This window comes from Actinia tenebrosa, unplaced genomic scaffold, assembly GCF_029948245.1.
Source record: "Actinia tenebrosa isolate PJP-AT-01 unplaced genomic scaffold, QUT_ActTen_1.0 PGA_scaffold0__85_contigs__length_37466705, whole genome shotgun sequence".
NCBI lineage: Eukaryota > Metazoa > Cnidaria > Anthozoa > Actiniaria > Actiniidae > Actinia > Actinia tenebrosa.
Window position 1 is genome coordinate 9,056,354 of NW_028292569.1, and position 27,681 is coordinate 9,084,034.

General features: G+C 44.3%; 1 protein-coding gene across 1 annotated transcript in view; it reads right to left on the minus strand.

The window, feature by feature from the left end:
• Positions 1-26,586, minus strand: part of LOC116293657 (uncharacterized) — a 44,375-nt gene extending 17,789 nt beyond the window's left edge. Inside the window, exon 1 of the mRNA XM_089026052.1 lies at positions 26,248-26,586. Coding sequence (XP_088882178.1) covers positions 26,248-26,328 — 81 coding nt within the window. The 5' untranslated portion in view covers positions 26,329-26,586. The remainder of the gene's footprint in view (positions 1-26,247) is intronic.
• Positions 26,587-27,681: the final 1,095 nt, after the last annotated feature.

The window sequence follows — 27,681 nt, forward strand, 5'->3', positions numbered from 1 at the left end:
TGCGTTAGCTCCTGCGTCGCCCACTCTACGGTTTCCCGTGCGGCTGCTTCCGGCTCGCCCATGTTTTGAAGCTCTATGTGCTCACGCGGAAACGTGTACTCGCGTGCTTTGGGATGTCTTAGAGCCTTTGCAATCCTATCCCTTACGGAATTGTCAAATTGTTGGGTGGGAAGCAGCGGTTCTTCGTCACCGTCGTTGATATCAGCCTGACCTTCCTCAGTGGTGGGATCGAAGTCGGGGTCTGTTCCTTCTACTTCCATTATATATGATAAGCTCAAAGTTAAATCCCAACGTATTACCTAAGCAGGTTGGCGGGCTGAAAGCAGAACGCACCTTTCACCGGGTTACATTCACACCTTCTAGCGCAAAGCCAGGGGAAACCCTGTACGTAGGCGTACCCCGCCTAACGGATAACCTAGTCCTAGTACCCGGCACCTTGGCTTTAAGGTTTGACCTAGCAATACAACCAAGCACCAAGGACAAGCGCTATACCGTCAATAATGTGGGCAGGAACCTCGTCTCTAAGATGAGAATCAAGTTCGCAGGGGAGTCATTGTTGGACTTGAACAGGTACGATCTGTACACCACGTATAAGGATCTGTGGCTAACAGCCTTCGACCGTGCACAAAAGATAGAGCAGGGAATTGGAAGCGTTATCCTTCGTAAGCTTCGCATCGACACCAACCCGGCGCCTACGGACTCCAGTGGAGCAACCGCAGTAGCAGACGCGACGAGGGTAAGGACCGCTTATGGTAGCAAGTACGTTATCCCTTTGGACTTTGAAGTGATTACGAGTCATGGTGCATACTACCCCAGACAGTTATCCGAGTTGCAGTTTGAAGTAACCTTGGCGGACACTACGAACGTCATAGGAGGCATGGACAGCGCAATCAGTGGAGCCGTGGATCCCTATTCTATCACCAACTTAGAGCTGCAGTATGAGACCGTGTACAGCGAAGAGCTGGCCCGTAGCGCTGGCATGGAATACAGTGCAGGGAAGGCATTCCTTTACGACCACGTAGTGATGTATAAGACATTTAGCTTCTTGGATAAGACGGATGAGGTTATCAACCAAAGTATTAACCTCCCCCGAAGGAGTCTCACGGGGCTGATGTTGGTGTTTGTCCAAACCCTACGAAGCCGGTAAGCGCGACTCCGAGGCCTTTCACAACCCCAACATTACTAACGTGGGGGTCAACATAAACGGCGTTCCAAACAAGGTTTATTCCCAGGGGATAAAGCCCGCAGACCTGTACAGAGAGGCCATGCGCAAGTTTGGCGACCAAATTAGCCCTGAGGAATTCTTTAAGGATAAATATGCGCTGTGGATTGATATGCGCACCACCAACGACGAAGACCTGCATGGTCAGGGTTTACGTCTAGTAAATACGCAGGATGGCATAACATTGGAGATCAAGCGCACCAAGAACGCCAGTGCAGGTGACAGCGACAAGATAAACTGCTACGTCTTCGTCGTGTCTGACGCGCAGTTAAGCGTAGAAATGAATCAGCTAAAGAGCGTTGCCTATTAAAATATTCCTTACGTATAATATGCTTCGCGTATTTCAAAACAACGAAACCAAACTGCAATGCATAGTGCAAGGCAACAAGCCTTACTTTAAAGCAAAGGAGGTGGCGTCTGCGTTAGGATACGAAAACACCAAAAAAGCTATTAGTGACCACGTCTCTGAAAAACATAAGAAAAGGCTGAGTGAGTTAAGGGTAACGAATCGCATCCCTTCTACTATTCACCCACATTCCGTGTTCATATCCGAACCTGGGTTTTATCAATTAATATGTAGTTCAAAGATGCCAAAGGCAGAAGCATTTCAGGATTGGGTATTCGAAGAGGTCCTCCCCGCGCTGCGTAAGGACGGTCGATATGAAATCGAAAGGCGATTTGACGGTCCAAACAAGTTAGTATTCAAAATAGAAAATGAATTCGACCTACATAAAAAGGTAGTGGACTACATCCGCAGGTTTTACCCCCAAATGCTCGTAACCCCTGGTCTAGGTGAACTGCAAGACGGCGACGGTAAACGCATAAAGTGCTGGCAGAAAGGATATCAGCGAGGGCAACCCGACCTGCTCATCCTGAATGCGCACACCCATTACCGTGGCTTCTGCATCGAGCTGAAGACTCCAAAAGGCAACGGGGTATTATCCGAGGATCAACGCCGCCTCTTACAGAGGTATGAAGAAAACGGTTATAAGGTAATGATTAGCAGCGACTACGACGTCATTTGCCGCGCCATCGCGGAGTATGCAGAGCGCCTACGAATTCCCTGCAGGTGGTGCTGTAAGGCCTTCAAGACCTCGGAGACCTTGGCAACGCACTTAAAGATATTCCATAGGTATAATGGTGAGGCAAATACATTGGCGAGATCTGATAGAAGGCATTGCGTATGAAATAAAAAAGTATGTCGTCTTCGAGGATATCAACCGTTTGCGGTTACTCCTCAAATACGACGACGTAGAGTATTCCCTGTGGGCGCCTGATAGGGTCAGGTACGTCATACAGGGCGAGGAATTTACCCATTTGCGCTCGCATGGTAAGAAGAATGGGCGGTGGGAGTTTGACATCGAAAGAAGAGTCACTCCATCTCCTCTTTGTGGTTAATGCGCGTCGGCAATGGTCCGCTGCGCTTTAGGATCCGCGGGGCACCAATGCCCGACAAAGGATCCTTCGGGGAATACCCTGTCGCAATGAAAGCAGGTGTATTTTTTACGCGGCTTGGGTATCGGCGGCTTACAAGGGGTAATGCAGTCGGCAGGTGGTTCGCACGTAATACAGTCCATATATTGAAAGGGTGATTAGGAATCCCCCAAGAAATGCTACGAAGTAGGCTAGCATATATTGCAAGGTCCTCTTAAAAGGGGTCCTTATTATTCTTGTTGTTTTGTTGAGGTATTGTTGATCCCTAACAAACAACAAGAAAAATAAGATCAGGATTTGAAACTCTTTGCACAAACCCTGCTTTACTATTAAAGGCCCCTTACTGCTTTCGAGCTTTCCTTGCCGCCTCATTGCTGGCATGCCAAGCATCAAAGCGATCTAAGTACTCTTTAAAGCCGCCTAGGCCCTCATACAAGCACTGCCAAATATGTTGGTTACTTCTTTGACAGCCGCAGCGCTCACAAAGCGCCTCCCAATGTTCCCTGTTCTCCCACCTTACGCCTTCTACGCGGTCAAACTCCGCAAACGTCTCATCGATTTCTTTCTTACGCCGCGTTAACTCCTTTGTGGTGTCGACCGGACAACATCGGGCGGCAACGTCGCCATGTTTTAAACATGCTACGCCAACCAAGTCGTAATTGCCGTGGCATCTATGTCGGTGCCAGGCGTCGGTAACGTCCTCGTCGCAGCGCACGCATACGTTCTTTAAACAAACCCTTTTATTACGGTGGTACTCTAAAGCCTGCGCGCTGCTAAACTGCTTATCGCAGTCTTCGCAAACGGTAACGTTGTTTACTTTCTTACTGCAGACCTTATTTGCGACGTGATATTGCAACCGCTGACGGCTGCTAAAACCCCTTTTACATTGCTCGCACTCCATTATATCTATGTGTTATTTAACCCTTATATGGGATACCGCATGAAGTCCCTAATGGACTCTTTTGCCCAACCGGCCATTGCCAACAGGGCGCTAAACCTTTCCGCGCGCTTCAGGCCGCACATTTCGTCGTACAACTCCTTTACGCGTTCATTCAGCCGGTCTATCTCCTCCCTTTGCATTTCTATGGTGTCTCTTTTATCTTTTGCGTCGGCGACAATTCTTTGCACTGCTTCCACTGGCTCCATATATATCAGGGAACAAGTTCCCTTCGAAAGAAGGGATATAAATGAACCCAGATCACATGCCTTGTAACGCTCTGATAGTAGGACCCACCGGCTGCGGAAAGACCCAATTCGTGGTAGAGCAGCTGCTAGGACCCTTTAGATACCGCTTCGACTACATAGTGCTGCTCTGCCCCACCTACGTGAATAACCACACCTGGACGGGCATAGGAGTGAAAGATGACGACTTCTTCGTAGATATCTTAGACCCCAACGAGTTATCCAGCCATCTTAAGTTTTGGCACAAACAATTCCCTAAGGATACGCAGACACTCCTCATATTGGATGACATCGCCTGCGGGGACGACGTAAAAAGGCGCACCTCCGAATTAGTGAAGCTCGCCTTCAGCGGCAGACACGACAATATTAGCGTTTGGTTGCTCTCGCAGCATCTTACCAGCGTCTCTAAGCCCTTCAGGGAAAACATAGGTTCGCTTGTCGTCTTCTACACGCCCAGTAAGTCTGACCTGGAAACCATCTTAAGCGACTACGGCGGTGAGATATCCAAGGAACAGTTACACGAATACATGCGGCATTTAAAGACGCACCAACATTCCAATATGATCTTCTCTTTGAGGTTTCCCTACACGGTTGGAATCTTCGATTCCTAACATATATGGAGATTGAGCAGCTCTTAGATGAAGTCCCCACACAGTTAGATGAAAGTAACCTCAAGGAACAACTTAACATCCTTGTGTCATCTGGGAAGTGTAAAGAAATGATAGGCAAGGAACTTACCCATGAGCAGGTTAATAAGTTGTCGGAAGAGGAGGTTAAAAAGTTCCATAAGAGGTATGAGGCTGCCCTTGCAAGTAAGACCACGGATGCCGTAGCAGACTCCGCTATCCGACTTGCCACCAAGCTCCTTGGACTTGCGCTGCCCATAGACGACGTGGAGCAACTGCGGAAGGACATAAGCGAGGACTATGTCATCGCCCAAGAACTTAAGATAACCTGTGGGTGGTTGTCTTTGAAGTGTGGTAAGTTAATGGCAGTCGCCTCTGCGGCCTTGCACGTAGCTCAGCACGTCGACTTGAAGGAGGTACTGGTGTCTTGGAAGGACTTCAAGAAGGACAGAGAAGTCGAAAAGGTCTTCCAGGCGGCACTTGCTGAGGTACCTGATGACTTAGTCAAGTCGTCCTCAGGAATTACCCAGGTCGCCTCAAGTACTTAGTCAAGTCCTATTAAGTTACTTATCAAGTCATTCTCAAGTACTTACCCAGGTTACCTTAAGTTACTTATCAAGTCCTTCAAGTCCTTAGATATAAATGAGTGAATCGAAGGTAGAGCAGCCCCAAGAGGAGCAGAAAATTACCAAGGCTAAATCTCCAGGCAGAGTCGCCGCCGGAAAGAAGCTCGCGGAGATGAACAGGAAGAACAAAGCCAAAAAAGAAGAAAAGGTGGAGGAAAAAGAAGAGGAATCCTTTATTAATCCGGGCTACGTCATTGGCGCGTTGGGAGTCATCATAGCAGCAGGTAGCCTTTACTTACAATGGCGGGCTACGAAGCCAAAAGTAGAACCCGTGCGCGTGCCGCCAACATATCACGCACCCGTGCAGGAGCCCCCTAAGAGTAGGATCCCCGTAATGGAGTGATAACCTTCTCGCTTTGTAATATAATGTCAACCGCGTTATTGAAAACTGTTGAAGAAGCAGCTATTATTACTTCCATCGTTGCGGGTATTGGTTGGGTAGGTAAGAAAGTGCTCAAAGAAGACTTTACTGAAGACCCAAGCAAGAGCTTCGCTAATTTCGCCAAAATGACCGCTGCCGTAGGCGGGGCTATCATGGTAAAGGATTACCTACGGAAGGAAAAGTACCTACCGACAACATAACTCGTGAAAATCCCTGTGATTTTCTAATATATAATGGCTAGCGTGGTCGCGGGTGGAATTATTGCAGCTTTAGCATTCACTGGAGCTAATTATGGTGGTCAATATTTGGATAGATTAGTCAGAGGCGACAAAAGCGGAGAATTAGTCGCCGAAAGGAAGAGACACGACTTAGCGCTGGAGAAATATCAGCGAGACGTGGCGGCTTGGAATGAAAAAAGACAAGCTTACAGGGATTGGTTGGACAAGAACTACCAAGACAAGATGCAGGCGGATAAGAACTTCGAAAACACAGACTACGCCTTCAAACTTTATGCGCAAGCACACCCCGACTTTAGGTTAAGAAAGCCTCAGTTTAAGAATTACTATCAGCCTTCTAAGAAACAAAAAGATAGCGAGCTGGTCTTTGTAGGAGTCGCAAGGCTGGCCGGAGGCGTAGCTTTGGCGTATTTAGTCTAAGTCAGCAAGCGTAGCTTGCTTCTAGAAGGGGACTTGTCCCCTGTAATATATGATCGTCTTTTTGGAAAGCGATAAGAATAACTTTACCACTTACTTGAATCCCCCCATTAAAGCCCATAAGGTTAGGCTGGTTAGTTGCTCTTTGTACAATTCTTGGTATAATTTAGTCAATGCCTTGGTCACTGAGCATAAAGGCGGCGGCAATTATCAAGGCGTAATGCTACCCGATGGACATTACACGCCAATAACACTGGCCAAGGAATTAGCAAAACACGGTTATACTCTCACCACAGGATTACCACACGAAATGACCCTCAAACATAATATGTCAAATTATTCAGTAACTTTTGGAAAGTCTGACCCATTGGGATCTTTATTATGTGCCTCGGGCAAAACAATTACCGACACAGCCATACCTGTGAAATGGAAAGTCGCATCCTCTTACGAAGTCTATTGCGACTTGGTCAATAGTTACAACAATGGAGAAAAGTCTTCTCTTATGTCCAAGTTTCTGCCCAAAGGTAATCCATTTGACCCAGTAGAATACACTCCCATTTCTTTGATGCTATGACTTGTCTAATTTGGTAGAAAGCATAAACATCACCATTAAAGTGGACGGAAAGACGGTGGATTTCAACGGACGCAAGATCAATCTTGTTTTGGAATTCATATAATGGGCCGCGTAGAGGACAAACTCAAGAGGATTTACTATGGGCCTGAAGGCTATTGGAAAGGAGCGTCGGCCATCAAGAAACTCGCGACCGCGGCCAGGGTATCAGATGAAACGGCTAAGAACTGGCTAAGAAAACAAACCCTCTGGCAGGTTTATCTTCCCGTGCCTAAGTACATTCCCAGGCCCAGCTTCACCGTAAATGCCCCCAATGAAGTTCATCAGGCAGATTTGCTTTTCTTGCCGCACGATAAGGTGAGAAGAAAGACCTATAGGTACGCTTTGACCGTAGTTGATATCGCAAGCAGATACAAGGACGCCGAACCCATAACCAGCAAGGATTCTGGGGAAGTCGCAGAAGCCCTAGGTAGGATTTATAAGCGCGTTTTGAAATGGCCTAAGCTGCTGCAAGTGGATGCGGGGACAGAGTTCATGGGCGTGGTGACTAAGACCCTGAAAGACCACGACACCAAGATTAGGAGAGCTGAAGCTGAGTACCACAGGGGTCAGAGCATCGTCGAAAGATTCAATAAGACCCTGGCCGAGCGTCTCTTTGGGTACCAGTATTGGAAAGAGCTGGAAGATCCCTCCAAACGCAACAGGGAATGGACTCAGAGGCTCCCCCAGGTCGTCGCGGCTTTGAACAACGAGACGGCCAGGGCTACGGGAATGAAACCCAAGGATGCTATGAAGAAGAAACACGTGGAACACAAGTCCTACGTCAGAAGTTCGAGGGCGGTCGGACTGAAGGAAAAAAAGCTACCCCGCGACATAGTGGTCCGATACCTCTATCAGCCGGGGGAACTCGAAGGTGGCAGTAAGAGAGCCACGGATCCTCACTGGTCCCTGGAAACGTATGAGATTTCGAAGTCCGTCACCAAGGAAGGGCAACCCGTGTTGTATTACCTAAATGGCCCAAGTCGTGGATTTGTTAAGGAAGAGCTGCTCATAGTCCACAAAGACTCAGAGTAGTGCTGCTCCACGCGCCCGATTGCACTCTAGGCATGTCAGCCTTACGTTACCTCTGCAATGGCCGCGCCTGTTGTTGATACGATCCACGGAGAACTGCTGATCGTCATTTGGGTCAAACCTCCATAGTAGAGGTATGTTACACTTTGCGCAGCGGGCGCCTTTCTTATAGACGTCGTCCACGCATAGGTCGAACGTCATATCTTTTTCTTCGTCGTGCCGCTTGTAGCGAAGGAGTTTCTTAGCAATGTTCTCCTTAGCTACGTCCTCTGGCGTCTTATCGTAGCGCAGTTGCGGCCCCCAGGCTCTTTTCAACTGCTTGGCATATTCTACGCGACTTACGGCGGTGTAGATAAGGTTGCTCCAACACAGCCGCTGGTCTATGATCCACAGCGTTTCTTTTATGGTAAGCCCTTGCGCGCTGTGGACTGTCATGCAATAGCCCAAGCGCCAGTCTGGATGGGAGGTTATTTTTTCCACCTTTTCTATGGGCACCCAGGCCTTATCATGCGTTACCGCATTTTGCAGTTGGATGTCGGTACCAGGTACCCAGACGTCTCTTTTTTGCATGCGGGTGTCGTGGGGTTTGTAGCAAACAGGTACGGGATGCGTAGGGAAGCGCTCTCGGTGTATATTTAGCAAATCCTTTTGTATGCGAGACTGTGCTGCGCGTTTGCTGCTCAGCACCAGATCCTTTGGGTGCCATGTGTAAAGGAAGTCCTCGTAGGACTTCGCTCGTACACGTTTGCGCAGCGTCTTGCATTGGTCGGCGTCACTAAGGCCCCTTAATTCCGCTTTCAGGTTTCTTACTTGATCCTTGCTGCGGTAGTCGGTGTTGATTTCCTCCGCATGGTCTACGAACCCCTTTAACCATTCGTGGGGCATCTCTCCGGCTATTGGAGGAGGCTGGCAGGGATCTCCGGCGAATATTACTTGGCACTTTCCGCGGAGGAAGTCTACGAACTCCTGCAGGATTTCCAAAGGCACGGTGCAAATCTCATCCCAAAGTATCACCGGAGGTATGTCGTGGATAGCTTCAGGTACCCACTTTTGACCATTCCAACGGAAGAAGCTGTGGTAGGTTTGTGCGTCGTGGCCCATTTCGCAGAGTTCTCTTTCCAAACGGTGCGTTGGCGTTAGCACCTTTATCTTAGGAAAGAGTTCTAACACACGCGTCGTCTTACCGCTGCCTCCCGTACCGTAAAGGTAAGAGAATCGTTGGTAAGAGATTGGGTCCGCAACTGAAGGTAGAGGCTCTTTGGTAGACGTTACGGTGCCCTGGGTGTGTTCTCCGTGATATTCTACACGTGCCCTCCAAGCTTTTATTTCTTCATCTTTGACGCGCCATTGGCCACTTTCTGCAAGTTCATCGGCAGTGTAGAATTCCTTCATCTTTTCCAATACGCTCGGCTTAACGTACAAAGAATCCGTAGCTACGCGGGGGATATCTTCTTTGTCAAACCGCAGGAGCATCGCTAATAGGTTAATGTGCGCATATGCGAGCATGCTGGCACGCAGATGGTAATACTGCGGTCGATGGTCCTGGTAATAACACAGCGCATTCCATTCGTGCAGCTTATCGTCGACAAGGTAGTCCCATTTCTCTACGGACACCATCGTTCCTTTGTCATGCGCGCGCTTGATGAGGAAGCTTAGCTCACCTTCGTCCGTTATTAGGCGCCGCTGCATATGTTTCTCTCCTTCCTTAGCGCCCTGCGTGAACTTTCCTATGACCACGCGCGCTGTGGGGTTATGCTCCGGTAACCATTGCGTGAAGGCGCTGTGACAAAGTATGGCTTCATGCGCTGTGTATTTTAAAAGTTTGCGCTCTTCAAAGAACTTCAATAGGGGTATGGGTATCCATTCTTTCTCCTGCAGATGCTTCCCGTACCACGCATAGATTATGGGGTGCAGACCCGCTGCTAATTTCCAGGTGGTCAACCGTACAAACCCCGTTGCTGGGGCGTCGTAGTGGCCATCCAACGCAACACGAAAGAACTGTGAATCTGGATGTCCGTAACGGTCGTAATATTCCTTACAATCTCCTAGGCCTTTAAAGCTTGCGGGGTAACAATGTTTCATATCCAGCGACACGTATTCGTCTTCATCGTACTCCATGTTCCACAGACCACCGTGACCGTGTTCTACACAAGCTTTAGCTATATCTTTGAACTCCTCCGGTGTGGATTTCCACCCGTTTCTTTTCTTTGCGGCTAAGAAGTCCAAACTGCGACTGCTAAGCACTTCGTCAGAGAAGTCTTCTCCTAAAGTCTCGCAGGCGCTTCGAATGCGCAGCTGTTCCACTTCAGGACGATACAAGGTGCCGTCTTGGGTCATAAATTGACTTCCCTCCGCGTCCATTAACCAAATGGAATTCTCGTGCATTAGTTCTGCAAGCGGCGACTCCTTGTAAACGCATGTTTCTTTCCTTTTGGGGAACCTTAACTCCCTCCACGCATGTGCGTTATGCTGGTAAATTACGATAGGCGCACCCCGGCCCCCATACTTGTGCGTCCCGGAGTAAATGAAGCCGTCGGTGATGCCTTTCACGTGTATGCGCCTTTCTAAAGCAACCTCTAACTTCTTGATGTTTTCAATGGTGGCTCCTGCCCTACGAGTAGCATGCTCCCATTTCCTGATGGCTTCTCTTCTCTTCAACGTAAGCTTACCTCCCCTAGAGGAATCCTCGAAGAACTCTCTAACTAACTTACCCACGCAGTTACCCGGATGCCGCATTGGTTTGAGCTTCTTAACGTCCGGGTTCTTAATTTCATACGCACCGTAAATAACCACGGTGACCGGGTAAGCAACTTCGTAGAACAACATGTCGATGCCCACCAGCGCCCCAGGACGCGTGTCCTTGTTTAAAACGAACAGGTCCTTCTTGCCAGACGCCCGTATTGGATTCCTGCCCTTTTCTATTATCCACTCGCCGTCTAAATACTTTATAAACGTCAACTCCAGGCGGTAATTACCTTCGGGCATCAAGCCAATTATCCTTTCTGCTCTTTCCTCGTCCATCGTCTCGTCTGTATCTCCCTCCATAAATGTCGTGAAGGCAAAGTCGGCGTCTAAGCGGTCCAGCACCTGAGTTCGCAGTCGGCGCACAGTCTTGTTACTAATGCTTTTGATGGTGTCCATCTATATCTAAGGAATATTTTATCCTCCGTTTGCGACACAAATATTTTAACCTTCGCAAACATAGCAGCAGTAAGGAAATCTTCGCGCAACATATAACAGAACACGGGTAATTCCCGCGGGGGACGCTAGTGCGTAAACACGGGTAATTCCCGGGCGATTCCGAATGGTGACCGCGAGTCCCCCTTACTGCTGCTCTTTACCATGACTCATAACATGGGTAACGTCCTGCCCTTCAATGGCGTACCTTATCCTATCAGGCGCCCAAAGGGTGTATGTTCTTTTTTTATTCTTTAAGACCAAACGCAGACGGTCGATGTCTTCAAAGACCACGTAATTCTTTATCTCGTAAATCTCCCCCACCACCAAATCCCTCCAGTGCGTTTGTATGAACTTTAACTCGTTAAATTTATCCTTGTCCATATATTCTATGAAATATCTTTAAGTGCGTTGCCAAAGTCTCACTGGTTTTGAAGGCCTTACAGCACTACCTACAGGGAATTCGTAGGTGTTCAGCATACTCCGTGATGGCGCGGCAGATTTCGTCGTAGTCGTTGCTTATAAGCACCTTATAGCCGTTTTCTTCGTACCTCTGTAAGAGGCGGCGCTGATCCTCAGATAATACCCCGTTGCCTTTTGGGGTCTTTAGCTCTATACAGAATCCACGGTAATGGGTGTGCGCATTCAAGATGAGCAGGTCGGGTTGACCGCGTTGGTAGCCCTTCTGCCAGCACTTTATGCGCTTTCCATCCGAGTCCTGTAATTCGCCTAGGCCAGGGGTTACGAGCATTTTGGGGTAGAATCTGCGAATGTAGTCCACCACCTTCTTATGCAGGTCGAATTCGTTTTCAATCTTAAATACCAACTTGTTTGGGGTGTCAAAGCGTTTTTCTATTTCATACTTACCTGTTTTCCTTAATGTCGGAAGGACTTCCTCAAGCACCCAATCCTGGAATGCCTCTGCCGTTGGCATCTTAGAGCTAAATATTAATTGATACAACCCAGATTCAGTTACGTACAGGGAATTAGGCTGTGAATGAGAGGGGAGGCGATTCACCTCCACTCTAAGTTCGCTAAGCTTTACCTTGTATTTATCGCGAACATGCGCCTTAATAGCATCCTTTGGACGCTCGTAACCTAATGCCAACGCCACTTCCTTCGCTTTGAAGTACAAAGTATTGCCTTGCACTACGCATTGCAGTTTTGTTTCGTTGTTTTGGAATACGCGAAGCATCGTATATTTGAGAAATATTTTAACTTTTTTAGGGTAACTAAAGCACAAAGTTATCAATAGGCAACGCTTTTCAATTGATTCATTTCCACGCTCAGTTGCGCGTCAGACACCACAAAGATGTACGCGTTTACCTTAAAGTCGGTACCGGTTCCTTTGGTGCGCTTGATTTCCAATGTTATACCATCCTGCGCATTTACTAGACGTAGACCCTGCCCATGTAGGTCTTCGTCGTTGGTCGTGCGCATGTCAATCCATAACGCATACTTATCATTAAAGAATTCCTCAGGGCTAATTTTGTCGCCAAACTTGCGCGCGGCTTCCCGGTACATATCCGCGGGCTTTATCCCCTGGGAGTAAACCTTTTTAGGCACTCCGTTAATACTAACACCTACGTTGGTAATGTTAGGATTAAAGAATGCCTCAGAGTCTCTACCACCTGCGGTATACGTTTTTGCGAACAGCAACATTAACCCCGTGAGACTTCTTCGTGGTATGTTGATGCTTTGGTTAATAACCTCTTCGACGTTGTTTTGAAAGCTGAACGTCTTGTACATTACTACGTGGTCGTATAGGAATGCCTTTCCGGCGCTGTATTCCATGCCGGCGCTACGAGCCAGCTCTTCACTGTATATTGTCTCGTACTGCAGCTCCAAATTGGTGATGGAGTAAGAAGTCGTTGCGCTAGGCGCAGAGCTTAACCCGCCAATGATGTTATTAATATATGCTAAGGTTACTTCAAACTGTAACTCGGATAACTGTCTTGGGTAATACGCACCGTGATTTGTGATTACTTCAAAGTCCAGTGGTATGACATACTTAGTCCCATAGGCTGTCTTTATTCGCTTTGCGTCTGCCACTGCGGTTTCCCCACTGCCGTCAGTAGGTTGCGTTTTCGTAGGTGTGCGAACCTTACGTAGAATGACACTACCAATTCCTTGTTCTATCCTTTGCGCGCGGTCAAATGCGGTCAACCATAAGTCTTTATAGGTGGTGTACAAATCATACCTATTTAAATCCAGCAAGGATTCCCCAGCAAACTTGATTCTCATTTTAGAGACCAAGTTGCGACCCACGTTGTTAACGATAATCCTCTCGTCTACGGTATCTGGCTGCACCGCTAAGTCGAACCTTAACGCTAAGGTGCCGGGTACTAAGACTAGGTTATCCGTTAGACGGGGCACGCCTACGTACAGGGTTTCCCCTGGCTTTGCGCTGGATGGTGTGAATGTAACCCGGTGAAAGGTGCGTTCCGCTTTCAGCCCGCCAACCTGCTTAGGTAATATGTTGGGATTTAACTTTGAGCTTATCATATATAATGACGGCAGAAGGAACGGATTTTGACCCCACCACTGACGAAGGTAGAATCGATATCAACGATGACGAATTCGATAAGTGGACTGGCGGGGACACCAACCCCCTAATTTACGACGAAGCTTTGCAAGAAAAGTATGGTAGTAGATGGAGAAGGTTCAAGGCTGCCTTAAATCGTGCGTGGCAATCAAGGCGCCCCAACGCACCCATCCCTGCCTACTTGCAAATAGAAATGGACAACTTAGGTCCAGCACCGGAACCTCCTACGCAAACTTGGGTGGAAATGGTTACCATGCGTATGGACGAATCCTTAGAGGAAAAAGAAATGCCCGACTTTGACCGCCTAACGGAGCTGCTGCCAGACTGGGATCACGCCAAAGCCCAAATGGAATTCGACGACAGCAACCAATGGGGTAAGGAAATCATCATAGGCAGGCTTTCGAAAGCCGGCTCCAAGATTTACGTAATTAGGGATGAGAGAGGCAGGTACTTTACCGACCCTAAGATTCCTCCTACTTTGAAAAAAGCTATAGGGGAGCCTAACTTAGTCGTGCAACAGGGCTTATCCCAGGAGGAAACGCAAACCGCCTTTGGTAGGCTCTTAAGCAGGGCGGTTGCAAAGCTACCAGCGGCGGCGGGAGGGCAAATGGAAACCGTAGCAGATCTAAGGAAGCGACTAGAGCAACAAAACGAGGAAATCGCCAGGTTGAGATCCCGGGGAAGGGAAATGGAGCTCGAAATGCGTAAGATGCAGTCCGAACCCGCCCTTAAGAACCTCGCGGAGCAAGCATTGCATCGGGCAAAGCTAAAGGAAATGGCAGACGAAAAGAAGGCGGCTGAGAACACCTTAAGACGAATCACCACGGAGCGTGACAACCACATGATGGAAAATGCAAACAATGCTGCTCTCGAAGCGGCTTTCCGAGCGCTTGAGGCGGAAAACCAAGACCTAAAAGGAAGAATCGAGGAACTAGAAAATGAATTCATGAAAGAGGGTCAAGCTGCCGTAAAGAGTCACGCCGCCCAAATCGCAAACTTTAAGCAGCGAATACATGACCTACTAAGTCAGAAGACCGCTGCTAAGAACGATCTTCAAAATGCTATAAGCCGCTTAGCTGGTAAGAATGAGGAACTAAAGCGTTTGGGAGACAAAGTAAAGGAAGCCGTCAATAGGGAAAGGCGTGTCATAGCGGAAAAGGCTGAACAGGAGGTGGAACTACAAGGACTTCAACAAACCAAGGCAGACCTGGAGTACGAAATAGATCGACAGCGAGCAATAATCGCAGACCAAACCCGCTCCGCAGAGGAAAGGGAGGCTGCTCAAGGGACATTAGAGTCTCTTCAGGGAAGGAATGCGGAATTACAAACGCAAATAGAAGGTAAGGAACAGAAGCTGGGGTTACAACCAAGGAAAAAATAAAAAACTCCTGGTAAAGTATGGTATTCCGCTGGCATTTGCGGTTGCTATTAGCACCGTAGTAGGTGTGATCCTTAGTGCGCTTAAGGCTACGGGTGCAGGCGTAAATAAATTAGGTAATGGGCTGGCGGACTTGGGGAAAAAGATGGCAGCCGGTCTTCCTGGGCTGCTGGGTTCGGTCGTTTCCTTAGCACTTAAGACCGGCGGAGAACTGTTAAAGTTTGTAGGAAATAACATTTGGATCTTGGTCGTCGCTATTGGGGTGGTCCTCCTGAAGAAGGTGAAGGGTTAGCCTTCTCATCGGGCGGTGCCCTGCTTTGAGGATAATGAAAGACGGTATTAGCGCCGCCCTGGTAATTTGGAACCAACGGCAACACACTCATGGTAGAAATGGGCTTATGACTCCAGGCTGCATTAGCAGGCCTGCGACCTATGCGATTTATCCCAAACTTGCCGTCATCAGAAGTAACTTGCAACTTAGCATATTTACAATTGGCTAGCATATGAAAAGTCACTGGCGTTAGGTCTTCAGTGGACCTAGTGTAGGGCTCCATCGAAAAATGGGTAACTTTCCTGGTGTTCGTTGAAGTTCGATAAGGAAGCAAGGGCTTATTATTTTCATCGATAAGCCTAAACCCCACATTTGCATGCGTATTTGCATTAATGCTAATAGTGCAAATGACCAATGCAGTGCCCCCAACTTCAACCCACATTCCAACGTCATACCAAGCGCCGTTGTCATATCCCTCTTCATCTAAGCGGTGGGTATAGCGCGTTTCCCTCACGTATGGATTCATATATTTAAAGGCTCATCACCGTCAAAGTGCTGATGGTCATGTGGTTATAGACAGTATCCCTTTGATTTTCTATGCTATTTATGCAAACGCTCCCGGAGTCATCTATACGCATTTGCAGCTTCACTTTCCGTGGCAGTCGGCAACTAGATGAAAAGTCCAAACGGAAAGATTCTCAGAGCTATTCGTTGGCGGCTCTACTGAGAAATGCGTAGGCTCTCTGTTGTTCGTCTTCGCGCGCATGGGCTGTAATACTCCATTGTCGTCGCAGAAACGAAATCCTACATTCGCACTGCTAACGGCTCCCAAAGAAATGCTGCATAATATCAACTTCTTTCCGGAGTAGTTCAAATCCACGGACATCCCCGTGACATCAACCCAAGATGCCTGGGTGTATTTTTTCTCGCCTGTGTAAGTCGTATAGACACAATCTACTCCAGCTACGTAGGGGTTGTTCATCGCCATATATAATAACTCAGACCAATGCTTGCAGCTGCTAAGCCGGCTTTTAATAAGTTATGGTCATATTCCTCGGGTATCGTAGGCAGGGCCTTCTTTGATACCTTAACTACGGGTAGCTTTGTTTCGTGTGACTTTTTTGGCTTCTCTACGAAGTGAGGAATGCCCTTGGTAGTATCAGAGTTCACGTCATTCGCTCCAAACTTCATGTCTTTGGTTGCTCGTTGAAGTTTGTTGTTATAACCCACGACGGAATTGGCGTTGATGACCAAATTACTTGGCATTAACCAACAACCAGGACTCAAGGCGTAATTTAGCCGCACTTTAGATTGCTGCACCGCCAATTGATACCTTTGAACTGACTTGGATATGTCATTTTCTATTATTGCGGACTCAAAAAGGACAAGGAATTCTTGTTGCGTTTCCCGTGAAGCACCTTGGGATCCAACAATGGGGCTGCGGGTATTTACCTGCGCTCCCAGGGTGCAGTAGACGAATGCTTCAATGCTGCGGTTAATTCGAGCTAGGTTTCTTAGGCCTTTTCCTTTTAATAATACGAATGGATCCCACGGACTGCGGTAAATCGTCTCAATCCTATCAATCAGCGTAACGTCATTCTTGCGACCACCCAAGTCATAAAACTTTAGGACCCCGGGGTATTTTTGATGATACATGTCTGCCGGACGCACGCCGTCAACATGCCAAGCATAGATAATGCCCAAGCCATGCGTGGCGCCCTCCCGATAACGAAAGTCTCTTTGCTGCGGCTTGAACTCATTCATTAGTCTTTCTAGGGTAGCGGAATTGTAGTGGTTATCCATTCGATTGAATGGCTTTTCCCCCGGCAGGGGCACTCTCAGCTCCTTCAATATGCGCCGCATAGTAAAGGCAACGTGGAACCTTAGAAAGGCAATGTCGAACATATCCGCGGCAACCCCGCAGCCCTTCGTAGCCGCCCAGACGGCAAAGTTTAACTGCTGCGGCCAGTACTTAAAGTTAGGCCCCCTTAACCATTCGTGGGCTTCTTTTCCTGAAGTGTGTGTAAGGTTAAAATCCTTAAAGATATCCCTTATTACTACGTCAAAAGTTTGCTTACCCACTGGGATCTTCAAATGCGTCACTATCTTATCAAAGTTGTTTACGCCACCTTCAGCATCGTAAAATGGGTAATCCTGGTTGGTTATTAATAGATTCTTTGGAAAATTAGGCTGTACCTCCTTTGTTATTGACAAATGCTGTACCTCTTTCCTCCTCTCATGCGGCTCCAAGTCCGCATTGCTGTACATTCTGGAGCCTTGGTAATAAATACCGTCGGGTCTTCTTTCGAACTTACTAGGGTCTGCATGCGGAAACATCTTCCTAAATGCTCTCCAATTCCAGTAATCCCTGTTGTCGTGATGTGGCTGCTCCTCAATATCATTCCCAAAAGCGTCGTACATTAGTATATATAATGGATGTTATACCATCAGCACCTCCACTTTATCCTGATATTTCTAAGGAGGGCCCTAACGAATTAAACGCAGAAAACTTTCGTCTTAATAAGTCAAACTTGATACTGACTTACTTGGAAGGGCAGGCAAAACACTATGAGGAGGTTAGAAAAAAGTACGTCAGAGCCCGAAGCATACTACACAAAATTGCAATAACTTCAGGATCCATGTCTGTAGCCTTAACTGGCACGGGCGTTGCTACCACCCTTACAGGTCCTGGTGCTGTTGTGGGGGTTCCGTTAGCTAGCGTAGGAGCGGCTTGTGGCATCATTTCTGCTGTTGCTACGGGTGTTATGAAACAATTATCTGGTAAGATATCCAAGCATGATACACATATAGCCCTCGCAAAAGCAAAAGCTAACACTATCACCAATTTGGTGTCTCAGGCTCTACGGGACCGCAAAATTGATGAAGTGGAGTTCTCCTTGATTCTTGCGGAGGAGAAAAAATACGAGGAGCTAAAGTCGGGTAATAAAAAAACGATCATAAAGGATCTTTCCGACGAATCTCGCAAAAAGATCTACCAAGAAGCAAAGGAGGACCTAAGAAGAAAACTCGCTCAATAAACTTTCACTTCGCTTACACATCAACGTCTGGGTATCCATCCTAATAGGGGGTGGTTGGGGTCTATTTCGTAAAATATTTCATAAATTACGTCAGGGTAATAAGGAATATCCTTATCCAGCCGACAAAACATCCACTCGGCTCTTGTCATGTCGGAGGCCTCGGGAATAGACTTACCGGTAATTTCAGACAAAAGATAGGGAATAGCTTTGTAATATTTCCCTAGCTTTAATTTTTTCAATGTCTTCCGTAGACTTTGCGGGGTTGGCTCTTCTAAGTGGTCTATGATTTTCTCCTTTACTTGCTCGTCAAGATATACCGGGTGTAAACCTTGGATATGACTCATCCAGTCCCTAAAGTATTTTATTCTCTTATAAGGCGTTTTCTTACGACCTCCATTGGCGTTAATATTGCTCTTTGGTAGCATTTGGTACGGCATTACGAATATTCTTACCACACTCGTAACACTGTGCTGACGTGTCATCTTCTATTTGCATTTTCTTACCACAACACCAGAAACCCTTAGGCTTGGGTATGTTAACTTTGGATCTTAGACAAATTATACAAAAGTCATAGACAAATTCTTTACATTCATGCATATATGTTAGCATATTTAATAGCGACTTTTCTCATTGTCTGGGCATTCGTGGGCTATTAAGGCCTGCGGGTCTTCCCCGGGGGGCGGTTTTGGGATTACTATCCAACTTTACTATTTAGTGATTACTGCGGTACTATTTACGGACACTTTACTCGGGTAACCCCCATAAGCCTGTTTGATTTGATTACTAACGTAGACCACTTGATGCGGGGATTCCCTCTCCTAGACTATTTGGCGCGGGTGATCTTCGGGGTGGGGGGTGAATTGAAACATACATCCCCTATACTACTACTATCAAATGTAGTTATGGTTCAAAATAATTTTATGCAGCAGAGCTCTTCTTCGTTACATGTCCTCTCTTCTATCAAATTTTGGACAATGAATACTTCAATGTTTTCTTCTGTACGAAAGAAAAGTTTTTGATGATGAAGTTAAGCGATAAAATATTACTAAATAACATTACAGCACGTTTCGACGTTAACTGAACGTCATTATCAAGTGATAAAAAACTGAGAAAACGTTGACTTATATACATGAATAATAATGAGTATGAAGAGGTGTGAAAACGAAGAACGCATGTAATTCAAATGTTGTACAAAAAGAAAAGGATGCATAAAATTAGATTCCTACAAACAAAGTTCTTAGTCTGAATAAGAATCCAAAAGAAGAAGCCGTTTAAAGTTGCGTTTTGATCGACGTTTTGACTTATTAAGTCCAGACTGAGATGATTGTACTGAATATTCCAGCGGTGTTTAAACTAAGGCCACATGGCAGGAAGTGAAGTAGTACACATTTGCCGAGACTACTTGAGTAGCCTAGAATGTGATTTGCCATAAATAGTTCTTATTTTGGAAATGTAGAAAGAATCTTTTGAAGCTAATCGTGTTCTGTAGGTATGTATTTTACTTATGGGCAGAATGTTTGAGTGAAAATCATACATAAATATACAATTATTCAAATAGATCATATCATTGAGTTTTAGTATTCCCAGAGGTTGAAAAAGTTGGCTTGAGGGAGTTCTGAAGTCAGAAAAGGGTTATTTATATTCTTAGGGCTTTCTTTTGAAGTGTAATAAGAGGTGTGAGACTAGATGGATAGGCGTTTCCCCATGTTATAACAGCATAAGTCAGGTGGGGATAAACTAAAGTATAATATAGTTGCTTGAGTATGGTTATGGATGTATAATGATGAATTTTGCATAGTATACTACGCTTAATTTTCATGACAATATGTTGAATATGATTTTTCCAAGAAAGATGAAAGTCTATGAATACACCTAGATATCTGATGCACTTTACTTGTTTCACCTGTTTTTGATCAATAAACAGCTTGGTAGTGTGCTTAATACACTTTTGGCAACGATGGAAAATTATGTAATTTGTTTTATCAATACTGAGTGAGAGTTTGTTTGCCTGTAACCCCCGGGGAGGGGGGGGGGGGGTACTACCACCCCAACTTGGGTAGGGGTGTGCCGCCAGGACCTCAAAACCCTGACCCTATCCCAGACCTAAAATTTTGATTTTACATACCCTACCCCAGACTAAAACTAAGAAGTGTACACCCTATCCCAGACTAAAAGACGGAATTGAGACAGCTATTTAATAGATTGCAATCAATATTTACTAACGTTTTTATTGTATTTGTGCCGTCACAAAGCGTAGTCTATTACAAAAATAACCAAATCGTTAAACCTATCCCAGGCTAAAACGACCAATTCGTAACCCTATTCAAAGTCATGTGAATGTTGTGTTATGGTCCCTGGGGATTAACATTAAATATATATAAAGGGAATATTTTATCATCTCATTGCACTTGGTGCTACCCGTAAGAGACGCTCTGCTTGTTAGTTTAAACTCCGTCTTCATCAATGGCGACAAATCAAGACCCTCAGGATCGATGCTGTCGATGCACTAGTCAACCAAGCTGTTGAAGCTTAAAGCCGAAGCCGGAATAGCAACCCCCAAGCGAACGGGTACGAAGTTTTGGAGGTAAATTGTGGATACGTTGGTTAGTTTTTTCTCTTCGGAGCGTCTCTTTAACTCGTTGTTTAAACACTCGTTCGGGACATTAAAGGTTTATGTGCCTATATATTATAAACTTGATTTTAGCATCTGTGTGACTTTATATTATCGTATATTTGAGTTTTGATTGGCCTAGTGTGGCTGGGGGAAAAAATGCCTGTGGGGCTAATGTAGTTTCATTCCAAGTGTACCCTAGTTTGACGCTTTACAAGACAGCGCGTATCTTTTAATACGTAAGATGAAATGTTGTATAGTTAGGAACTCTTTTCGTTTACGCCTGTGCGGCTTAGTATGGAGTAAATGTCTCCACATGACGGCCTGAGCGGTTCAAAGAATGGTCTGTCAGTAATGGCTCTGTTATTGCCTGTGTGGTTTTTTACATTGTGAACATGTGACTTTTCGTGCATGAGGCTCAATACCTGTGTAGTTTTGTTGAGCTAGTTTTGCCTGGGCGGCTTGCAATGGCGTAGAATGCCTGAACTCCAATGCTTGGGGAATGCCCACGTTGTTTATTTCGAAATTTTAGAATCACTTGGAATTCAAATTTATAAAGACTTCAGCAGATTGAATTGATTTAGAGGGAATTCGCTTGAGTTGAAGAAGAAGGGTCCTGTGGGTTAAATGCTGGCTTAATTGCCCTGTTTGTTTTTCTGGTGTCAGGGCCGTGTCATTTGCTTTTCTTAAACTTTTGTAAGCGTTTTTGTACATAAATACTAATTTGGCTCTTCTATTGTTTGTCATTTTCTCTTGGGTATATCAAAAATGTAGAGTGCGCTTTTTCAAGTGGGCTTCATACTATGTATTCGGTCAGGGTTATTGTTTAAATGTCCGCATCTATTTGTTTGAATACTTTTGGAATACAAGCGTTTGTGTGGTTTGACCATGAAGTTATTGTCTTAGATCGTCGAATTGTCCTGAATAGACTATGAATAATTTGTAGGATGTCACTGTTTTATGGTATTGTAACGGTTATTTTATTCTAGTCTATTTTCAAGCCCGAACAATAGTCCATAGTTTTTGGTTTCTTTTCAATCAGATTGCCGAAATAGATTGTGCAGTATGCGTTGTTCTTGGGCTTCGTGTGACAAACCCTTAAAAAAATTAAATAGTGGGATCCCTGTTCCAGACCTTTGTAGTCTATTTGCGTCTAATTTCAATTGCTGTCTTGTTTTTTCATGTTAATTGTTTCTCGATTAGGGCGGGTAACTCCTGTTGACTCTCCGCATTTCTCGGAAGTTAATGGACGTTCTGCTTGCAGGCGTTGTGAGGTTACTCCCTCCTGACCGGGAACCCCTTTTGTTTTCTACCCATGGGGATACACGTCAATATGTTTCTTTTTGTCCTTGATCCCCTCTACAAAGAGAATATGTCTTAGTCGAGAGAAAGGACAAATTAACACAAAAAGAGGATTTTGAAATGCAGTTAACGGGTGTGAATCCCGGAACCTTTGCTTATATTTGATGGGTGAACATACAGGGGGGTTCCCTGTCAGGATGGGAGTTTTGCCTGAATGGTGATTGGGCAGACATATTTTTGTCTGATTCGGTCCTAGACCTTCAAAAGCTGACACTTCGAGACCCGGATACTTTCGTTGCGGGAGGTCTCCACTTGAATTCTGCCTCTCGGAGCAATCCCTCAAGGCCATATCCTCGGTTTAATAGACTCCATTTTAATAATCTGGATAAGTTAAGTAACAGTTATATTGAGGATGTAGGAATGTAAGATTTGGAAAGAGGAGTCGCGTATTATAATGGAATGCTGTGAAAACCATGGTATTTATCGACCTGTTGTGATATGGCTAGCAGGTGTCCGAGATGTGAGCCGGGTCTTGGGGAAGGCCAGAGTGATTCCCCATACCTTATTTGAATAACAATACCCAGAGACAAAATAATACACTATCCCAGACAAAAATGATACCCTATCCCAGACAAAATGTTAAAAAATGATACCCTTCCCCAGACTCAAAAGCCCAAAAAGCATACCCTATAGGGCGGCACATACCCGTATAGCAAATATAGGGGAGTACCCCCCCCCCTCCCCGGGCTGTAACCAATTAGAAATACATGGTAGGTTGGCATTTATATCTGTTTCAAGTTGAAACAGGCTAAAAAAGAAAAAAGAACTTTTCATTAGATTTCCAAATGAGAGTCATGGAGTCTTGAAGAAAGTTCGGCTAGTTTTGTCATCCAAATAAGCCGTTCTGAATTAGAAGTAGATTGATCGTCGGACATCACAAACAGCCGAAGCAATGTTCTTGTATCTAACTGCGAAGGTACAAAACTACTCAATAGATGTCTCTCGAGACTAACGAGAATTCGCTCCAATAAATAATTTGTAATTTACAGACTTGAATGAAGTCAAAAAAAATAGTATTTCTAAACGAATTTCTATAAAATATTCGCTTAGTTTACAGTGTAATTAAAGTGTTTCATTAACCTCATTCCCAGGGCCCTCTCGGCCCGACTCCAAAACAAAATGGCGGTCGTCGGGGAGAAGACCCTGGTAAAGGCGGTTGATCACGCATTTTGATTGGCTCCTGAAAAAAATTCTTTACGAGCACTTTGATTGGTTGAAATATTATAGTACAAGATGGCGGATTTCTTATCTGTATTTCGTCTTGTTCCTCGGTGAATCGTTTCATCCTAAAAAGTCGTGTTAATTATGATTTAAAAAGAAAGAGCAATGACCCAACAGCTTCTACTGATATCCTAAATGGTGCATACAAGGTTTGAATGATTGGTACAACTTAGTTCGATGTTAAAAACCGCCACGAAACAAAGTAGGTTAGAAAGAATTGATTCACAAATATGACCTGGAAGCTACACATAATACAAAATGAAATAATCATAGTACAGGGTGCAAAAATACAATCCAAGAAAGTTATGAAAAACTTAATTGCGCCCGATTAGTCTTCAAACGGAATAAAATAAAGATACGGTGTATAATTTACCTTTTTATCATTACAGACTTGAACAATGAAGTTTACATACGAGTTTTTTAAGTTGTCTGTTGACTTAATAATTCTCTGAATATGAGAGTAATTAATAAACTATAGTTGTATATTTATTGTAATAAATTACAGTAATATTCTAAATGAATAAAGTATTGAAGTAACAAATTGCTGTTGGTGGTGTTAAAAAAACCTGTTAAAAAAACTAACAACATTACTAACTGACAACGCTGAAAGAAGTGACAAACAACCTAAACATGTTTGAAAGAAAACAAATGTATTTAAGAACATTTGTCACTTATTCAAAATCCTTAATCTAAACTTATTTATTGCGGTAGCTGCAAGTCAGTCATTGCTTCAGCTGCAAGATATATAGCAATAATATTTATTGTTATAAGGATGCGAGAGTAACTAGCTAGTAACTTTTATATGTCTAATTATTCGAATGACCTGATATATACAGCCCAAGAAATATGCAATAAAGCCAGCAAGGAAATTGTCAAAGGCATGGGCCCTAAACAAGACCAACAAAGACATCGTAAGAGCTTCTAAGGCTGCTGGTGGTGTTAACTTGATCACTGATGCATATGACAAGAGTTCAAGAGTTCATAAAGTCTCTAATGTCCACAGCAAGAGAGATTCTGTTCCTGATGAGCAGCTGATATTGGCAGACTTGAGAAAACTTCGACCATTCCAAGTTATACCTAACAGATGCCATAAGACCTTTCCAAATCTACCAAGGTCTGTCACAAGCAACCTGAATAATGAAGAGTTTCTCTCTTGGCTGGGGAAAAACAAGACACAATTGGCCATAGGCATCCAACATGACGAAATCCTTGACCTATGATCTTCGAAGTACTCCAAGAAAGATACGTCTTGGGTAGCAATCTTAAAAGTGTCCTAAACAGTTAAGCTATGGGTCACTTGATAGACAATGGGTAGCTCCGAATCTCAGTATCCGAGCAGTCAAAAGTAGAAAAAGTAGCAGTAGCAGTAGAAAGTGAAACCATATGAAGTATAAGTCCCGGAGTAAGTTATTTCTTTACATCACTTTTGTTTCTAAGCGACTTAAAAAATGGCTTAAAAAAACATTGTTGGTGAACTTTCGCACAAATTGCAGCTTTCATGCTTCAAGCAATCCAAAACTGTCTTGTACTCTAAAACGGGAGCAACATGCACACGAAGAAAGGCCTTTTTCCCCACATTTAGACGATTTGGGATACTAGTTTGGCCGCCATTTTGGAACGAAAACCACAGGGAGCCCAATCTCTGAAAAGTTCAACTAGTATCCACGAGTTCGCCAAAGGGCGGTTTGATTAGGATTTATATTAAGTAACCCAATAATGCGGAACGAGTCTAGAAACAAAGCTATGCTTCTAATGTTTGGCGATATCGTTCAGTGACGCATTAATACTTGCCCAGTTTTTTATTCTAGAAATAAAATAAGCTATACTATCGAACTTTGATCAACAGTAACGGCAGTTTCCAAATTGACATACCAGTGGAGATAACGGCTTCTCAGTTTCACTTCACATCCTAGACCTGTTTGCAAAGGCTCGTAAGATCTATAGTGATATGGGGGTCGCTTGACAATTAAATAATTCCCTAGTTTTACTATGTGCAACGAAGAGAACCGAGGCTTATTTTGATACCAAAATCTTTTACCATCTATTAGTATTTTATTTTTTGTAGCGTCACCAAAACAATACTCGAACGGCGTTGTAACCAGCCAAACATGGTTGCCTGTTATGGAGCATTGACTATCTTCTGTAAGGCCTTTTTCCCCCAGACTTTTGGAGTGATTCAGTGTTGATGAATATTTACAGAGCCGCGATTCTTTGTTGGGGGAAAACATAAAATGTTAAGAAAATAGCGAGTGGAGTACTAATTTCACATATGAGAGAGAATGTGGACCTTCAGCTTTGTTTGTCTGAATCATATGGGGGGTCCAAAATGGCGTGAAATCTATTTAAGGTTAAGCTACTAGATTTTCTAATAGGATTTTTGAGATAAATCGATCGATCAAAAATATTCTTTGTTTCTTAACGAAATATTGGTAATTTCACTGTTATAGGGTATTGACAAGGACAGGTAGGTTGACTAGTTTCGTTCACATTGGCTCCAAGGACGATCAAAGCTGTTTCGTTTTGAGGTCAAATGACAACATGGACTGATTACTATCTACAACGAAATTCATCTTCTCAGGTTAAGTCAAATGTTATGTTATACGGTTATATCAAATCATTAACTCAGGATGGATATATCAATAAATATCATCATATATGATTAGCACAGTTTTTCTTCTACGTATATTTTTGTGACAAAACTAAAGTTGTCCTATTTCGACATTTATATTATATTATTATTATATATATAATCTAATCTCTGCTTTGCTGACTCGCGTAGTGAAAACACCTTACTCTGTTATCAAGTTCTAAACCCATTATAACCGATGTGTTTAGATGTAAAAAGGCTTCGGTTTTATTAGAATTGGAGCAACTTACTTGTGAAGAATGTCGGTTCCCCATCAAATTCAACCACTGCTGCTTGTCAATCGCACAGATCAAAATGATTAGAGCAATCATTATTACGAAGGTTCAATGAAAGAAAAACCGTTTGGTTGAGTACAAAGTCATTTTTCTGAATCGAGTCAGTTCAAAGCTCGATTAAGTTAGTAGTCCAGAGGTAAACTAACCTCTGATTTCGTGAATCCACGATTATCATACCATAATGCACTCGTGTTATTTACATTGTTTTCAAAATGGCGGCTTTAGCCCCATTCACTAGTCGAACAATGGATGACATCGATGAATACCCGTCCTCCCTTTAGCTTCAGCTTGAAATATAATTGAGATTTTTGGTTTTTTTTTTTAAGCTTCACTTATAAATTCAAGCATGTTGAAGGTCTAGTAGTACAAAGGCCTTAACGCAAGCGAAACAGTTGAAGCACGGTATAACAAAAGAATCGTATTAAGGCAAATTTTATGTGCACGCTATTACTAAAATGTAAAACACATTCTGTACAATATTTGTTTTCACTTGTTGTTTTATGTTGCACAATTTTCAGAAATAGTGTTAAAGCAAAAAGGTCTATTTCTATTTGGACTGTTCGTTTTAGCGGCATTAAATCCGCAGGAGGCATCCATGCGGAGAACAAGTGGCCTGAGGTGCTTTGGCGGTCTTGTTTAAAAATGTCCAATGCAGCTGATGTTTTGTTTTGAGTATATCGCAGAACATCACTAGGATGTCAATTATCGGGGCCCTGCAATTATCAAATCAGAAACAAACGATTCGCACTGAACTGCAAACTGAAAAAAAGGCATGGACATTATACTGTCAACAAATGCAAACGTCATTCTCCTCAGTTGTTTTAAGACCCTGAGTGTTACAAAACAAACAAACATCTTTATTTGGCACTCCTTGGATTGATATACAATAAAATTTATTAAATGATAAAGTATAAATAGATGGGCGCCAGCAATTTAGAAATTGCAGAGCTAGTCGAGCTAAATGGCTGGGTCGAACGGAAAATTATAGAAGGAAATGTATAGAGAAATATATATAATTGCAACAACAGAACACATGTGTTATGTTTAAGGGTTCAACGGTAATCGTGGTGTTATCCAACTTATTTTATTATAACTACAACGTTTTACATACGTTGCTCCCCGCCATGTGGTCACACACCGCAATCACGTGACCACCACAGGTAGCCCAAACTACATAACACTCCTTCCTTCCTTATGAAAGTCAATGTTCTAAACAATCAACAACTGTTCCAATAATATAAACAAATTAAATCATAATGTCAAATGTTCCTAGGACTCTGTGATCAAACGCTGAGGTGGTTTCCTCGCTCGTAGTGGGTAACGTCGACTTGATGAAGGTGGTTTAGGACTTGGTTTCCCTGCTGCATCTCTTGTTGATATCACCTCTGA